This window comes from Gracilinanus agilis, chromosome 5, assembly GCF_016433145.1.
Source record: "Gracilinanus agilis isolate LMUSP501 chromosome 5, AgileGrace, whole genome shotgun sequence".
Taxonomy (NCBI): domain Eukaryota; kingdom Metazoa; phylum Chordata; class Mammalia; order Didelphimorphia; family Didelphidae; genus Gracilinanus; species Gracilinanus agilis.
Window position 1 is genome coordinate 227,871,714 of NC_058134.1, and position 19,215 is coordinate 227,890,928.

The following is a 19,215-nucleotide window of genomic DNA, read 5'->3' on the forward strand; positions in this document are numbered from 1 at the left end:
TGTGTGATCCTGAGCAAGTCACTTACCCCATTACCCAGCCCTTATTGCTCTTCTGCCTTGGAACCAATGCACAATATTGATTCTAAGACAGAAGGTAAGGGTATAAAAAAAAATGTTGCTACTACCTTAACAAAATACAGAACTTTAAAACAAGTAACGCCATCCAGAAGTGGAATGTAAGCTCCTTGAGGGCAAAGACTTCCTAACAACTAATAGTGTCCGACCCCCAATATTCACTTAATGAATGCATGTTGATTAGTGCTTAGTATATGTGCTGCTGAAGCAAGCACTTGATGAGTGTTTTGATGGTATAATCTGAGGAGTGAACTAGAGAGCTCCAAGGGAGGCAAGCTGGATCCCCATCCAGAGATATCAGAGAATGAATTCCGGAACTTGGGAAGGAGGCTGGGCTCTCTCTCTGGGGTCCTTCACACTCTTAAGATTCTTGGATTCTATTAATTCTACCCCCAAACAGTGGGAAAATGTTAAGTAGCTACACTAGAATGTATTTATATCTTAAAAAGAGGCTGCTTTTCCTTTGTTCACAAAAGCTGAATTTCTGTTCACAAGATTAGTGGTTACTTAGAATTGAGATTGCTTCCTGTTGCAAATTTTCCAAATCTCTCTGTTTATTTGTATTGGAATCGCAAATAGGCAAAACAATTCTCTCTTGAAGCAGCTTTTGAAGTGCTAAACAACTGAGAATAATGTCCAGATTCATGCGTGGCTGTTCAAATCATTTTATGTTCCAGTCACATGAGAAGAATAGATTGAATTTTGCTTCAGAGTGGTTTCCCCTCCCCCACCCCACCCCTTGGAAAGATTTCCCCGAGCAGTAAAATTGCAATGAACTTCAAGTTTGCCAAGAATTGGTGAAGTCCTTTTGCCACAAACTGTTTTTAAACTGAAATTCTTAGGAGGTTCCCAGTTTGAGGAAAATAGTACCTCATATAGGAAAGCCTGACTCTGGTTATATTAAGGAGAAGAATGAGTCAAACTACTAAAAAGTTACAACTATTATCAGAAGTCAACTACATTAATGGCAAAATGGAGTTTCTCTTTCAAAAAAAAAAAAAGTTTTGCTGAAGTCTTTTGTCATTCCATCTCAGTCATTTAGAGAAAGAAAGTTTCCCCCCCACTTCCAGACTGAACCTTCCAAAAGAACACAGGAAACAATTGAGTTAGAATAGCCAATACAGTAACCATATCTGACGATATATATAACATTCTGTTCTCAATGCCATGATAACAACAGTAATAATAGCTAATACTTATAGAGCAACTACTATCTATCCAGGCACTGTGCTAACTGCTTCAATCCTTACCACAACCCTGGGAGGTAGGTGCTATTGTTATCATCATTTTATAGATAAGGAAATCCAGGCAGACAGAGGGATACTTGCTCAGGGTCCCCTGGCTAATAAGGATCTAAGGCTGGACTTGAACTCACATCTTTCTGACTCCAGATCTAGATTTAATTGTCATTTATAAGTGGAATGAGTTTCTAAGGCTTAAACATAATAATTAAGTATTTAACTATTAAATTATAAATACCTTTTATATTCAGTTGTTTTCTTTCTAATTTAGTACTAACTATATTTTCACATAAACATATAAAAATTAAATTGCTTCTTTTCCTATACACATTAAGTTCCTTTTCATTAGCAGGTTGTGAGAAAATAGATGGTACAATGGACAGTGTCCTGGGACTAGAGTCGAGAAGACTGGAGTTCAAATTAGCCCTGACCTATTATTGGCTGTATGATTTTGTACAAGTCACTTAACCTCAATTTATTACCTCACTTTCTTCAACTGTAAAATGGGGCTAATAATAGAAACAACCTCCCAGGGATACTGTGAAGACCAAATAAAATAAAATTTGTAAAGCACTTCCCACAGTGCCTGGTACACAGTAGGCTCTATGTAAATGCTAGCCGTTATTATATTTTCTACTTAACTATTACTACCATTATTAGTTATAATTAGTCTATCTTTGTTTATTCTTTTTTAACATTTCTAAATTTACTATAATTCCAGATAGAAATTCGGTTTTGGTTTAATTCAAGTCATCAATTATTCCAAGTTGTTTATATTGGGAAAAGTAAGAATTACCCTTTTCAGTTAACTTCTAATTTTTGGTTCAGCATAGACTTCAAAGCAACAATTCATGTTTGACTCCAACTCAAAATAAACAAAGGGAAAACACAAAAGTCGTACAATGTGGATATTTTTGGTTTAATCCCTGCTTTTCAGTATTCTTTATGGGAATACTATTAATGTATCAATGGACTATCTAGTCTCTGACCATACCAACTACCTCTTCCTTAGCTTGAGTAATCCTCTACCGCCCTGTCTGTTCTTCCATCTTTGACTTCTATTACCTGTTACTAGTTCTTAGTGACTAACTCTTAGTAGCTCTTAGCTGCATTAGTAGCTCTTAATGTGAATTTCAGTTAACACTGAATTACTCATACTGTAACATTACTTGTATTACTAGCTCCTAATTTCTCAATATTTGGGCAATCATCAGGACGTGGTCCTATGTGCTTTTGTCCTTCTCTGCTGGAGCTGTTCTCTTAGCTTCAAATAGTGCATCTAGGCTGAACAACTAAAGCTATGTGCTTTCATTTGAACTCAAGGCCCTATTTCCTAAAATCCTACAGCATTTAGTCAGATTATGATGATTGAGGTAGTGCCTTTTATGTGCCAGAAGCTGTGCTAAGGGCCAGAGATACTTGTTCACAAGTCCTTGTTCACAAGGAGCTCACAGTCTAATGAGAGAGACAATATGTAAAAAACTACAAGTAAAAATAAGATATATACTGTATATATCAATAGAGGACCAAGACATCCTACCATTATCATTTAGAGAGATAGCCCTAAGGCTCTTTCTGGACCTTCTTGTCTTCATCCTTATTACTATTTCTTTTACCATCTCAATCCAGATAATTCTCAGATTCATTTATCTAGCTCTAACCTCTCTCCTAACCTCTAGTCTCTCATCTCCAGTTACTATTAGACATGTCAAACTGATTGTCCGATGGACATCTTAAAATCAATATGTCCCAAATTGAATTCACTTTCTTTCCCCCTCCAAGTCCCTCTTTTACTGCCTAGGATACCCTTATTGTCCCAGGCATCTGGGCTCATACCATTTCTTCCTGCCATCTGCCTCCCCACTCCCAATATCCAAACAATTGCCAAGTTCTATAGTACTTGGTAACATTTCTCACATTTACCCTCTTCTCTCCTCTGACACTTCAACTACCCCAAAGCAGGCCTTTATCACCTCATGCCAAGACTGCTGTAATTGCTGCTGAGAGTCTCTTTATCTCAAGCTTCTCCCCACTCCAGGTAATCCTCCTACTCAACTGTCAAACTTCCTAAAGAATAGGTCTACCCATGTTACCTTCCCTATTCAATAAATTCCAATGGCTCCCTATTGCTTCTAGGAAAAAAAATTAAAATCCTCTGCTGGCTTATAAAGCCCTCCATAACCAGGCCCTTCCTACTTTCCAGACTTCTTAAATCTTCTACGTCCTCCACCACCTGCTCTGTGATGCAATGACATTGGCCTCCTTGCTATTCCTCCTTCATGATACTCCATCTCCCTATACCATATGATGATGAACCTTTTAGAGATAGAGGGCTGTGCCTCCCCCCAAATGTCAGGTGCACCCTACCCCCCATTTACCCCACACAAAGAAGGAAATGCTCCCATTGGGCTGCTGGGAAGAAGGTCAGGTGAAGTGAGGAATGTCCTCAGTGAGTGTAGAGGGGGGAGGGGAGGGGCCTGAGTGCTCCACTCCCCTCCAGCTCTGCCACCTGTGAGCTGCCCACCCTACCCACTGTGTGCTCCCATTGGGCTGCTGGGCAGAGGGGTGGGGAATGTGAAAAAATGTCATCAGGCACAGTGGAGAGGGAGAGGGGAGCAGCTCTGCCCAAGTCCCTCTGCCTTCCTTGTAACAAACTCAAGGGAGTGGGGTAGAAAGGGGAAGAGCGTGAGGATGGCTATGTGCCCACAGAGACCTGAGCCATAGGTTCACCATCACTGCCCTATATTGTCTGTCCCATGCCTAGAGTTCTTTCCCTCTTCATGTCTAGCTTCCCTGGCTTCCTTCAATGCCTGCCCTTCCAGAGAAAAGCTAGCCCCATACATCCCTGACCTAAGTCTTTCAATGCCCCTCTTCTTAAAACTCTACCCTACATGCCACACATGTTCAGAGATCAACAAAATATGATCCTTTCTCTGCTCAAATCTATAGCAAAGAGGACTACATCTCTAGTTCCCCTCTACCTCTTTTCTCCCATATTACACTAGGATGACTTCCCTACTTTATCTTCACTCATGCCATTTTGGAGGGAATGTGGATTTTAGTCTGCCAAATGGTACTCCAATTCTCATCCATCCCTTCTCCTTACTGCTTTTAGCTTCCCTTAAATTTTTATCTTCATAATCTTTTGTCCCTTGATAATTTTTCTGTTTCCCTTTGACTTTTTTAATTTTTATTTTGAATGTTATCCCTGTTACATATTTCATGTCCCTTTGACTTTTAATTAGCACTTAAAAAAAAGTTTTTTAGATGTTGCCTTATCTTAGAAAGTTGAATTCATTTTTTGTTTAGTCTTTTCTTGTTAAACTATTCTTTTTTTTTTTTGCACTTTTTGTATCTCTAGTGCTTAGCCTAGTGCCCACCTCATAAAAAGAGCAAAATAAAGGTAGATGAATGATTGGTTAAATAGTTTAGAATTCACAGTTCTGGCTTCTTTTGAAGGAATAAATCCAATGTTTCTTCTATGTTGAAATTCCATCTTTTTTGTTTTTCAACAATGCTCAGCTGTGTAGATGATGTCATTTGTACAGTACATTCCAATCTTTCCTTAATTTCTCTTAGAGATGTAGTCCTAGGCTATTTAAATGGTTATTCTTTAATTGCTAGGTCTCTCTCTTAGCCACTTTAAAATTTATTTTTTGGCACTGAATTCCAAAATTTAACCACTCTGCTTTGGTGTTCCTGTCAGAAATCTGTACTGATCATGTAATGATTTGTTATCTGTTTTTAATATTTATAAGGAACAGTTCTGTTGTCATTTCCTAGAATATTATATTCTGACTTCATAAATGATTCTGTTTTTCTGAGAGTCCTACAATCTTTCAATTATTCTTATACATCATGTTTTCAAAGTCAGGTGCTTTGTTTTTCATCAAATTCACATGTTCTTCCAAAGTGAGGTTTTTTGGGTTTTTTTTTGCTTCTGTTCTGCCCAAGGTTCTTCCATTTCTCTAGTAAGTTCTGTCTGTCATTTTCTCTTGAAAAAATTATTTGTCATCTGTTCGAAATGGTCACCTCTCAGATTTGTTTTTATCAATTTCTTCTTTAAGTATCCTGTGCTTTGCACTAATTTCCTCTGCATTTCTGCATATGATAGTTCAACTTCTCTTTTAAACAATTCTGGAGCTTCTCGTTCCATTATTTCTGGGGACTCTGCATAATTTATTACCTTTTTGTGAGATTTTGGTTCAGTTTCCATAACACTATAATCTTCATTCATTGCACTGTGAACTTTTATTGCTTATTTGCTCATTTTTCTCCTTTATGATTTTCACTGTAACTTTATTTGGCAGTTTATACCCAACACTGGCCTTTTGATCATTCACCATCTTTCCTCTATTCTCAGCCTCATTCCTCTGTGTTTGTCAACCTCTTATCTTTCCATCATCATAGAATATGTTCTCTACTGGTCAGACCCTCAGAGCTAAGTGAACTTAAACTCCTCATGCTATGATGTGTGATTTGTCTGGATCGCTGGCAAGTGTATTGCAGAGGACCATAGAGGCATTGATACCAATCCTTTCCTTCAGACAGAGAACCCTTTCCCTTTCTAACAAACTCTTAATCACTGGGTCTCCTCAACTACCTCACCATTATCATATCATCTTTGTATCATGACGCCCAATGTATCCAAGTACAATGAGTGTGGGGAATTCAAAGGAACTACGTCACTGACACGAGGGGAATATGATAGAGGCCACTGCTGTTGGAGCCTGGTACTCAAGCAAGGCAAATTCTCTGCATTGGGTGCAGAGTTCACCAATATATGGACATGGACTGGGACCTTTAGGTAATCTCACTTTCCCTGATCTCAGAAGGCTTTAAACCACATGGAGGCATTTTCCTCCTTCTTTTTATGGTACATAAAAGTGGTATCTCACTGTTTTGAAATGGCAGAATGAGAGCCTGGGGCTGAAGATAATTTACATCACTATCTTTCAGATCACATGAATTCTGAAAATGCAGAGTAATGAGTGAGATCTCAATGAAGAAGGATCATTACCGATTGGGGAAATCAGAGAAGGCTTCATGAAAGAGGTAGCCTTTAAGCTGGATCTTAAGGGAGCTTTAGGCTATTAACAGTCAGAGAGGTGAGCAGAAGGCCTTCTAAGAGTATTGAATAGTGTAGGGGAAAAAAGGAGAAAAGTTCCAGGGATAGAAAATTAAAGACAGTAGAAATGTAAATAATGAGAGCAGAGGAGAAAGAGGTTAAGTTTTGGAATCAAAGGCTCTAGACTGAAGCCTCAGCTCTCCCCATCTGGGTGACCTTGGCTAAGTCATTTAATCTCCCTATAGTTTCTTCAACTGTAAAATGAGGGGCTTGGATGAAGAGCTTCTAAGATCTTTTCCAGGCTGAACTATATGGCTCTATGATCTTTCGTGATTCATTTGCCCTTCTCTTTTATGTCTTTGAAACCAAGAAAGATTTACATGGCAAGAGACACATTACTAAGTATTATTCCAAGGATAGGAGAGTAGTAAGAGCTAGGCAATGGTGGTTAAATGACTTGCCCAGGGTCACATAGCTAGGAAGTGTTATGATTAAAAATGATGATGGTCGAGATCAAAAGGGAGAATAGTATTTTAATAAAAGCCATGCTGATAGGGGCAGCTGGGTAGCTCAGTGGATTGAGAGCCAGGCCTAGAGACAGGAGGTCCTAGGTTCAAATCCGGCCTCAGACACTTCCGAGCTGTGTGACCCTGGGCAAGTCACTTGACCCCCATTGCCTACCCTTACCAATCTTCCACCTATAAGTCAATACACAGAAGTTAAGGGTTTAAAAAAAAAATAAAAAATTAAAAATTAAAAAATAGCCATGCTGATAGAGATAAACTGACCATGTGCCTGTAAGAAACCTATTCCAACCTCACCTCAGCCATTTTCCTTCCTCTCTCCTCGAGCTCAGGTAACTAAAGAGGAAGTTCCAAGTCACTTCCCCCTAATTTCAAACAGTCCCTCACCTTGAATACGTCATCCAAAACCGGAAACCCATTAGGGATCACGGGAAATGTAGTTCCAAGTATCCCAAGTGATTTTAAATGACACATAACCCCCCTGAGATCTTTTTCAGTGGATCTTAAACCAAAAGAAAAGAGAACAAAAGCTAGCCGCATTAACAAAAGTGCAGTACCCCACTGGCATAAGAGTGTCCATTCAAAATAAATGCATTCAATTAGTTCAACCCCCATAGTTCAGATCAACTGCGCCCCAAAGTTCAAATTTGGGTCTTCATGATCCAGTGAAGGCTCTTCAGGCATCTTTTGGTGCCTCCACCAAACAGGTTCGTCATCTGGATTCTGGGGAGATGGCAAAATCCTTATCCTGAAATTACTCTCAAAGAATTTAAACTTTACATTATAGATTACAAAACATACATTTTCTTCTGAGAATTAACATTACCCCCCTGAGTTTACTTCGAAAGGAGTAAAAATTGACTTGCAATATAGATTATAGTTCAGACATTATGATTATAAAAACTTAACACACACCCCCCTGAGGAAAATTTTAAATGACACATAACTCCCCTGAAAAGGTCAGCCAAGGATGCATGGCTAAGTGAGTCACAGGGGTGTATGAAATCAATTGGCAAAAGAAATAATAAAAAAATAAAAAGAATAAAATTCAAAAAAAGAGAAAAAATTAACTTGTGAATGAAATGTAAAATGTACAAAAAATGTAGGGGAAATAAACAGGCCTTTGATTCAAGGCCCAATGAAAGCGATTTAAGTAGTTTGCTATAACCCATTCAGGGCCAGGACTACAGAAAAATTGCCATTTTCTCTATATATATATAGAGGAATAAGGGAAATACCTTTCTTTGATCCGATTTTTTTACCTGCACCTTCTCAGGGAATGAGCCATTAAATGATAGCCAATCTTAGGTGCTTCACTAGGAATTTAAGTTGAGGGGACCCACGACCTCTAAAGTTTTAGAAAAGACTGGGACTCCAGGACTCAAACCACAATTTTCAAGCCCTTCAAGTATTGGCATAGAACTACTGCAATTCATGCAGATTCTTTAGTCAAGTCTCTGACCATGTGGCTCGGCACTTCTCCTGGAATCAGAGAGGCATTAAATCACAATCCCATAGTCTCAGGCTCAGGCTCAGGTATTTGCATTGAGCTTATTTCGCTGTAGAATAAAAAAAAGGATAAATAATGATTATATGTGTACTTCCAGTACAAGATGAGAAAAAGGAAAAATCAATTGCTCTATAAAAAAATGTTTTAAAAAATCAAAAATATATATACAGCTTAGAACTAGAAGGGTTTTGGTACCCAAAAATGAGATTTTCTGTGAGAGAAAGTGGGTTTTACAAAATAGCAGATTCACAATGCACATTCAAATAGAGTACCATATTTCTAATAACACATTTTAAAACAATAAACAATGATGTTCAAAAAATCATATACTTGTTACAACTTTTAAACCTTGGCTAAGGGTTTCTCAACAAATTCTGTTACTGCTTCCATATAAAAACCTGATATTTTAAAAAAAACCTTCTGGTCTAAATTATCCTCAAGAATTCTAGACCCTTCTGATAAAAGAGGCTAAAACATAGACTAATATAAAAATATATATATATATGTATAAGACAACAATTCTTCACAATAAAATATATAAAGCTTATCCTTTAAGACCACAGTTCTTTAAAATAAATACATAAAAACCTTATCATTTATACAGAAGGGTACTAAGCATCTAAAGTAAATTTTTAAAAGACCTCTCATAAAATTACAATTTAAATCTCAAGGCAGGCACCAAACTCTCCAAAGTCGAACAAAATTAAGGCAATTTATAACTTTTAAAATGTGTATCTTTCAAATGGTACGAGAACATAACATTGTTGTTGATTACAGTAAAAATGAAACCTGAAATAAATTAGAAAATATAATATGAGTATCAGATAACCAGCTGGTCAAAACCTCTTACCAGTTCTAATATTTTTTTTTCATTATTTGGGAGTTACAATAAAATCATAAGCAGAATTAATCTAGCAGCCACAAACTACATTAACTTAAAATGATTCAGTGCAACAGGAAAATCAATGAAATAAGCAAGATTAATTTACAAAACTAATTAGCAAAATACAGTAAGATACAGTCTCTCTAAAACAGAAATAAAACTCATTCAGTTCCGAGGTTTAAAAGTTCACCCCTTATTCAATTTAAGGTTCTTTTGATTGAGTTCTGCTGAGTTTAAGGAGTTTTTTTTATAATCAGTCTTTGCTCTCAGTTTAAAGTTCTGAGCAGGTATGGGGGTGAATAGGCCATTAAGGGTAAATGCTAAGCTATCTGGAAGATTGAGAGTTCAAATTTCGACCTTCTGGTTCGCCAAACCTTAAAATCACTTGGGATACTTGGAACTACATTTCCTGTGATCCCTAATGGGTTTCTGGTTTTGGATGACGTATTCAAGGTGAGGGACTGTTGGAAATTAGGGGGAAGTGACTTGGAACTTCCTCTTTAGTTACCTGAGCTCGAGGAGAGAGGAAGGAAAATGGCTGAGGTGAGGTTGGAATAGGTTTTTTCTTACAGGCGCGTGGTCAGTTTATCTCTATCAGCATGGCTTTTATTAAAATACTATTCTCCCTTTTGATCTCAGCCCTCATCATTTTTAATCATAACAGTTGTATCTGAAGCCAGTCTGGAACCCATGACCTCTCATCTCTAAAGCCTGGCTCTTTATCCAGTGAACCACCTAGCTTCCTCAATATCCCTTTTTAAATTGATTTTTCAGGGCAGCTTGGTAGCACAGTGGATAAAGTACCAGGTCTGGAGTCAGAAGGACTAGCCTCAGATAGTTCTTAGTGATGTGACCCTAAGCAAGTCACTTAACTCCAATTTCCTAACTTTTACTGCCCTTCTGTCTTAGAATCAATACTTAGCATCGATTGTAAGACAGAAGGTAAGGTTTTAAGAAAACTAAATAAAATTGGTTTTCCTAGGTATGTTATATTTCATCCTGTATCTCCTTGACTTAATGCATTAATACCAAAGATGTTTTTAGCTATATGTCAAATAAAAGAAAGTATAATTTTGTGTATAATTTTATCCAAATTATTCACACTCTACCTTCACTTTTTTCTCTTCCAGCAACTTCTGAACACGTTCTCTTAAGGGTTTGATCGAGAATTCATTTGCTTGTATTGGAGACCTGAATAAAAAAAAGAATTGGAGAATAATAAAGCATTTTATACTTCAAAAGTAGTTTTTATTTAGTTTAATTTTCCCCACAGAAAGCAGTATTTCTACAATCCTGGAAAATTTATTCTTGATTATGATTCTCTATGGTATCATCTTTTTCTTTTCTTAGAAGCCTGAGAATTAATCAGATGTATGTCACTTTTTGAGAAGTCATTATTATTATTTTCATTTCTTAAAAACTCAAATTGTAAGCATGGGAACCTTCAGGCAATTATAATGATAAAAACTATTTTTAAAAAGAAATTATTTGATATAGTTTCTGAATGCTGATCACTATAATCACAAAATCACATAAGATAAAAATTGGACAGGACCTCAGAGGCCACCTAGTACAACTCACCTAAAAAGGAACCCTCCCTCCAATAAGGGGCTATCCAGGCTTTATTAGAAGACCCACAGTGAGAGCAGAGTTGTAAGTAGGGCACAATAAGGGGGACCTTTAGAAGGCAAAAATTATTGTTATCACTGTTTTTTTGTTCTCATCTTTTAAAAAAGCCTTTATCTTCCACCTTGGAATCAATACTAAGTATTGGCTCTAAGGTAGATGAGTGGTAAGGCTAGGTAATGGGCACTAAGTGATTTGCCCAGGAACACACAGCTAGGAAGTATCTGAGGCCAGATTTGAACCCAGCACCTCTCATCTCCAGGCCTGGTGCTCTATGTACTGACCTACCTACCTGTCCCCTTATTCTCATTTTTGGTTGAGATTCAAATAGAACCAATATAAGGAAAAGATGTTCTCTTCTTATTACATTAGGACTTCATTTTATGCAAACTCAACATATGAATTCAGGTGGACATGATTGGCAATCAAAATAAAGGCAGAAAAATATATAAAGTAACATTTTAAAATTATGCATTAAATCCACACCATTTCCCAAGTGGAGAAAAGTCTTACAACAGTTTGTCCAAACTTGCTCATTCTCACTCTGAAAACTTGGTGTGAACCATTAAATTGTTTTGTGTCAAACATTAGCTCCTGCATTAGTCTTTGTTCAGAGCTGTTGCTTGTAAGAAGTCATGTCTACGTTAGAGCAGTGCTGATCTTTGTTTCACTAATGCTGTTTAGTTATTAATAATGACTCTAAAGGACAAGAGAAGTGATGCTGGGAGCTCTGACAAGCCTAAGAAAAGTTGTAAAATGCCAAGGTATGTTCATATAAGAAATACTTATTAGAACATGGGGTTCTCTATTATGTGCAATTTCCCACTTCCATGAAGGGTCTTGGAATGTATTAATCAAGTAAAAGAGGTCCTGCTGTAATTTTTATATTTAATGTTCTACAGTCAATTTTCCAAAGGGGATAAAATTATTACTGTTGATATTACTGAAATTGAATAAAGGTATTAGAATGAAATATGTCTGCTGTAGACATTCTGAAGGCACTTCTGGGATAGCTCTAATAGATGATCAAAAGCATTTGAGATTAGTGCTCTAAAGGAAGAATCAGTCAGCATCCTTTAACAAAATGAATGCAACAAAAGAAGAATTGGAATCAGAAAGAGTGACTTAAAAGCATCCTTGAGAAGTCTTCTGGCTTAACCTTCTGCATTTCAATAAAAAAATTAATTAAACTAATAAGGAGAGAAAATGTTAAAGAAATTTTCTCATTTAGATATTAATCTTTTGGCACGCATTCTTCTTTATGTCCCTGTATTATCTGCATGTTCCACTTTACCAAACAATTCAGCCATCTAGTTATCCACTCAGGCAATCTTACCATCTTGGTTGTCTCTGCCCTGCTTTTACCGGCCTGGACCATCACCCTCTATATTAAACCTAGACTTCTCTATCACAGACTTCCAGAATCCACAATTCCAGGCCCTGGTGAAGGTAATCGTTTTATCTTAGAAGCTCCTACTGAAGGGTGCATCTCAGCTGGAAATGAATTAGGGCAAATTAGCCCTCTTAGCCCATTGCCTTTCTTGGCTGGCCTTAGTTTGGCTTTGACTAGTTCCCCCCAGAGTAAGTTCCATTTCCTTTGATATTCCATCCAGCTCTCTAGCTGTCAGCCCAGACCATCTTACCATCTCTTTGCCATGAAAAGATATCCCAGCTTATACTGTTTTTCCTTTTTGACCCCTTCTTCCCTAGAGATCTTGTCCTTCCCCATTAGAATGTTAGCTCCTTGAAGAGCAGGTTGTATCTCTCATTGTACATCTGTATCTCCAGCTCATAATAAGCACTTACCCCATTTTCATTTTAATTCATTCATTCCTCACCTAAAAAGAGTCAGGATAGGAATGCCAGCATATGAAGTTGTGTTTTCATCCCCATACAAAAGGTCTGCTTTGTTTTCAGTGGGAGGATTAGCTGCTTCTTCATCCAGTAGAACAAGTAAAGTTTTCACCATGTCTCTGCCACAGTATGCAGTACCATGATTAATGGCATGGGATTTTGGCTAAAATAAAAAAGTAATTTAAATGTAATAATGATTGTACATTCTCTCTCATCTTCTTTCTTTTGTTCTCTCTCTCTCTCTCTCTCTCTCTCTCTCTCTCTCTCTCTCTCTCCTTCTCATCCTCATTACACACAATTTTCCATCATCTGTGTCAATAATCTCCCCTCCTTGGTGGGCTAATCTAACATTAACTGTAAATCAATGCACAAGCATTTGTTAAGGGATAGCTTATTTGCTATGCACTGCCAGGCACTGGGGATTAAAAAACAACAACAGTGAAACAGTTCCTGCTTTCAGAGAGCTTATTATATTCCACTGTGGGAAATGTCACAGACATAATGAATATATACAAATTAAATACAAGGTTTTGGTGGGGGAGGTCACAAGCAATTGAGAGAATGGCAAAAGGCTCCACAGAGAAGATGGTACTTGCTCTGTTTTGAGGGAAAGGAAGGGATTCTGAAAAATGGAGCTCAGGCAGGAGTATCTCCCAGGCATGTGGGACAGTAAGGCCGAAGGACATGGACAGAAGATGGAGTGCCTGCCATGGGTGAGGAACAGAGGGGCAGCTGATTTGGATGACCTGCAGAGTACAGGGAGGAGAGAAGCCTGGAAAGGTAGGGTGGAGCCAGACCATGAAGGGCTTATATTTTGGTCCTAAAAGGAATATATTAGGCATGGAAGTGACAGGCCTAAGCATGTTTTAGGAAAAAAAGTTTTGGCAATTATGAAGTATGACTACAAAATGGCAAAACAAGTATAAATCACACACAAACACCAGAATCACTGGGCCTCAGTCTCCCCAACTGTGAAATGAGGGGAAATGGACAAGATGACCTACAAGGTCCCTTCAAGGTCCAAATCTTGAGTAGAAAGAGAAGGCTATGCCAAGACTGTAGGGTTCAAGTCCTCCATCTGTCAGGGCCTGCCTCACAGACTTCAGGAATGATGCTTCTTTGTACGTTTCCTCATGCATCATATGGGGAGAATACTCTCTGCCTGACCTCACAGGGCTGTCGTAAAGATTAAATGACAACAAACAGCCAAGTACTATGAACAGCTGCTAAAAGGTCTAGAAAATGGTAGGCATCTCCGTGTGATTTAAAGTTGTCCTCCTTGTCCAATATTCTGTCTCAGAAACAATGACACCAACCCTGTCTGTGGCAAAGCGTCCATGATGTTAACCACAGAAGGCATGGGATGGACTCCAAACGGCCTTCACCTCTGTTTAGTAACCTGTGTGGCTCCAACATCCATGAGCCTATCTAAACCACTTGTAATTTTTGGTCAGCAATGATGAATTCCATATGTTTATTACCATTTGTTTATTACTATATATAGACAATATAAAAGCAAAAATCAACTCCAAGCCTCAAGGAATGTCCTTAGTTTTAGAATCTGGGACTTGCTTAAGAGCTTTTAACCCTTACCACAGGAGATGGGAGAGTCACAGCACAGATGAGAAGCTCCTCAGCCCTGGGTGGGTAGGAGCTGCTGCTGCTACTCTTGGGCTATCATCTGATCCAGGCTGGGGCAGGGGGACTTTAGGCAGCCAGAAGCCAAGGATCCTTGGGGGCAGGACCTAGTGCTCACCCCTTGATGCTTAATCAGAATACACACTGGAGGTGCAACAGGGCTTAGTCCCATCTGCAGACTGTCTTAGATTTAGTGGTATCCTGTCAATATAGGTCCTGATAATAAAAATCTAATGTAGAGGGGTATCTAAGTAGTACAATGAATAGTCAGACCTGGGTTCAAATCTGGCCTCAGACACTTCCTCGCTCAGTGACCCCAGGCAAGTCACTTAACCCCTACTGCCTAGCCCTTACCATTCTTCTGTCTCAGAATAGATCCTAAGACAAAAAGTAAAGGATTTAAAAAAAAAAAAAAAAGAATCTAACATAGGCAAGAGTTAAGCAAGAGTTTCTTCCTACACTGGTGCTCATATAATTCTGTCTCTAAGGTCAAAACCACGGAGCTGCCTTATGAAAAGATTCTCTTTATCTAACTAATTAATAAAATCCCTTAGGAAAAAAACTAAGACAGAACTGTCTTACAATAAAGTTTGTTTTAGGACAGAACAATTACATTATTTGACATTAATAGTACTTCAAGGGTGGGGACAGCTAGGCGGCTCATTGAATTAAGAGCCAGGCCAAGAGATGGGGAGGTCCTGGGTTCAAATGAGTCTTTAGACACTTCCTAGCTGAGTGACCTTGGACAAATCACTTAGCCCTCATTATTATTAAATCATTAAACCTTCAATAAGCCTAGCTCTTATTGCATTTCTGCCTTGGATCCAATATATGATATTGATTCTAAAATAGAAGGTAAGGATTTTAAAAATAAATGAAGTACTGGGGGCAGCTGGGTAGCTCAGTGGATTGAGAACCAGGCCTAGAGACGGGAGGTCCTAGGTTCAAATCTGGCCTCAGACACTTCCCAGTTGTGTGACCCTGGGCAAGTCACTTGACCCCCATTGCCTACCCTTACCAATCTTCTGCCTTGGAGTCAATACACAGTATTGACTCCAAGACGGAAGGTAAGGGCTTAAAAAATAAATAAATAAATAAACAAACAAACAAACAAACAAATAAATAAATAAATAAATAAATGAATAAATAAATGAAGTACTTCAAGGGTTTCATTGTTATGAGTATCCCTCTCCACTGATGAAGGGATAAAAAATGTTTTTATGAGAAACCAGAATATTGATCTCTCCTTTCCTTTTTTTTCATATAGGTACTTACTGAGTTAAGGGATTTCCATAGTCTAATAGATAATGAGAGACCCTAGAATAAGGGAAGATCTGCAGAGGAAAAAGTGGGTTTTAGATAGGAACCACAAGCACCCTAGGCATGGTTTGAAATTGGCCATCAAAAAAACTAACATTACTCTCTAATGCCATGTCTCAAGTCACTTTTGGAAGTGAAAACCAGCTATTTTATAATTTGGTAGCAATGGGGAAAAATTTGGGTATACTTTAGAAAAACTGAAAAAGTAGTTAAAGAACAAATATTTATTTGTATTTATATGTATTTATAAACTATATCTAGTCTAGTATATGAGCTGAGGATGCTAATATTTTTTATGATGGAAAGGAACTTCAAGATTATTTTGAGCAAATCAAAGGTTAGTGCTAGAGGGGCTACCATAAAGCTCAACTGGTCCAAACCCCACATTTTACGCAGGAGGAAACTGAGGCCTAGGGAGAGTAAGTCCCTGACAAAGTGCCACAGATAGTAAGTGTCAAAACTGGAATTTGCACCCAGGTCCTCTGACTCCAGGGCCATGCTCTCACAACTATACCACTTTGTCTCCCCATTATCAAATGACTTGTAAAAGATCACCCAGCTCTACTTAGCAGTCAATAAAAGACAAAAACCAAGTTCCTCTGCCCCTTGTCCAGCACTCTTCCCAAAAGATTACACTGTCACAGATGACAATATTCAAATTAGGAATATTTTCAGTTGTTAGAAATTGACATAAAAAAACTCCATTTTTACTTTAAAAGATTTTCTCTGCACTACATCTCTGTACAGAGGAAGTCACCCTTCTTTGCCTTAAGGAAATATTGAATAATATTTCCCATTGTAAGAGAGATAATTCTTTCTATAGAAGACTAAAAGGGAAAAGATAGTCCATTACCCGTGCTGGACTGCTGCCAGTGGTGTTAACAACTCTATCTTCTTGTTGAGAGTTGATAATGTTTTTAATCCTCAAATCCAAATCCTGAGCCACTTCCTCTGTCGCTTGACGGAATGGATCCCCACTGCTTCGGCCTTTTATCAACTCTGTCTTTATTGCTGAGAGTATCCGACTCCCTGCAATTCTGAAAATAGGAATAAAGGATCATCCCTCATTGTAATATTGGCAATGCTTCATTATACTTATTATTTTGAAAATCAGATTTTTCACAGTTAATCAACACTGTTGAAAGAAGGTGAGTGATCTTTTAAGTCAAACAGCAGCGTGTGGGGAAACAGCAAGAGGTCTTTTGATATGAGTAGTTTAAGGCAAAAGAAAAGTTTGGTTTCTTAAAGGTAAGAATCATTTCAAGCATTAATGATAACTTCTCTTCTTCACTTATAAGACTGGAGGAAAAATATTTTTAATGAAAGATTAAAGAAAATTTTAAGCAACTTTGTAATGAGCACCTTATAATATCTCTAACAAAAAACTGACCTCATTAAAATTTGCTTTAGAACTTGCAATGTATGTAACTTAACAAGAACAGTTCCAACTATCTTTTTTTAATGACTAATAACTTATACTATGATCCATAAAATAGTAATTTGTTGTTAAGTATATTATTTCTGCTTTCATCATAAAAATCCTCATTTTGAGGTACTAGTTTTTGTAGTCAGTCATGTCTGGCTCTTTGTGAACCCATTTGGGGTTTTCTTGGCAGAGATAGTAGAGTGATTTGCCATTTTCTTATCCAGTTCATTTTACAGATGAGGAAACTGAGGCAAACAGGGTTTGCTCAGGGTCACATAGCTAATAAGTGTCTGAGGCTAGATTTGAAGTCAGGAAGATAACTCCAGGCCTAGTGCTCTTTCCACTGCACAACGTACCTACTTAAAGTTAGTAAGTAAAAAGTATTAAATAAAAATTCCTAACAACAACATTGAAAGAAGACTCTCTCCAGAGATATATGAAAAATACATGTAAAATTCCCATGGCTTACAAGTTCAGTAGAAGCCAACAGTATTTGTTTTGTTTATGGCAAAAGAGATTAAGCAACCCTAGGTCACATTAATGAGGTACAGCATCTGGGGGAAAAGTAAGAGTTTCCCTAAACTCCAGTTCTAGAATCTTGTGTTCAATTCTGAATGCCACATTCAGATAAACTAGATGATATGCAGGAGAAAGTGATTAGAATACAGAGGAATCTGGAAACCAGATAGTGAGGATTGCTTGAAGGAACTGGGAATACTTGCATTAAAAAAAAAGAAAAGAGAGATGGTTTCCCTGATGCCAAAACACCGATTTGGAATGTAACAATTTAGTCAGTCAAGCTACTAGATCCAACTACATTCTCCCCTTCTGCCTCATGCTCTCATAACTGGGTACAATTGATTTTTTGAACCCAACTGCAAAGCTTTACATTTATTCCTATGAACATTATCTGGTAACTTTAGCCTTCTGTTCAAATCTATTGAGATATTTTTGGACATCAATTTAGTTGTCATTTTAAGTACTGATTATGTTTATTAACAAACTAGATAAGCAAGCTAGGTAAATTTTCAACCCAGATATGATAAAAATGTTAGGTTCTAATATACAAACCCAAGAGACAAAACAGAGGAAAAAAATCTGTAGATCAACTTTGCTAACAAAAATTAATGCAAAAATGTAAAGTAAAATCTTATTATAGTAACAGATCTTTAAAATTACTTAACTTTGGCCAAATTGGACTCATACCAGAGATGCAAAGATAGCTCAACATTGTGAAAATAATTGGCATAATTAATCATATAAACAAAAAAACCACAATTATTTCAGATGTAGAAGCTTTAAAAAAAAACAAAACTTAAAACCTCTTACCTGGGGTTCCGGGTTAAGATGGCGGCAGAGTAAGAAGCAGCTCTTAACCTCTCCTGACCGAAACACACAAAACTCCTCAAGGGGACATAAAAACAAGTCCAGACGAACGGAGGAACCCCACAACAGGGCACAGCGTGGAAGGTACGTGGAATCGAGACATTTCCAGGCTATAAAGGGGTGAAACAGCTCTCACGAAATCGCGGGCTGAGCAACCACCCCACCCCCACCCTCTCCACACTCATCTATAGCTCTGAAGCCAGCTAAAAAGAAATAGAGCAAGTTTGGGGCACCCATCGAGTCATTGGCAGCTCCGGGGCCTGTTCCTGAGAGCAGCACGCAGGGCGCAGAGCGCAGGCTGAGCAGACCGCAGGCACTGCGGAGGCGTGGGTGGAGGCAGACACAGCCAGGAACTAAAGCCTAAGTGGGGAACCAGTGTGGACGGGTATACGACTGTGGAAGCAGCGCCCTGAGACTTGTAAAGAAACCTCCGGCAGAGGATCAAGCAAGAGGGCCCACCAGGGGGCTTGACCTTGGAAAAAACCAGAACTCAGACCTCAGGAGCCAATAGATCGCGGACAGACATTGAGCGCGAGGATAAATCTGAGAAGCTGCTGGGCTAACGATGGCTACTCAGTCTCAGGAAGTTCAGAAGAGAAAGAATAACAAGAAAAAGAAGTCTTTAACACTCGACAGCTTTTACACAGAGAAAATCCAGACAACC

General features: G+C 38.1%; 1 protein-coding gene across 1 annotated transcript in view; it reads right to left on the reverse strand.

Annotated features, from left to right (window-relative positions):
• LOC123250109 (PARP1 binding protein) overlaps positions 1 to 19,215 on the reverse strand; it is a 60,688-nt gene that overhangs the window by 6,585 nt on the left and 34,888 nt on the right. Inside the window, exons 8-10 of the mRNA XM_044679146.1 lie at positions 16,593 to 16,776; positions 12,766 to 12,944; positions 10,411 to 10,492 (exon numbers count right to left, since the gene is read on the reverse strand). Of these exons, the coding sequence (XP_044535081.1) occupies positions 10,411 to 10,492; positions 12,766 to 12,944; positions 16,593 to 16,776 (445 nt within the window). The remainder of the gene's footprint in view (positions 1 to 10,410; positions 10,493 to 12,765; positions 12,945 to 16,592; positions 16,777 to 19,215) is intronic.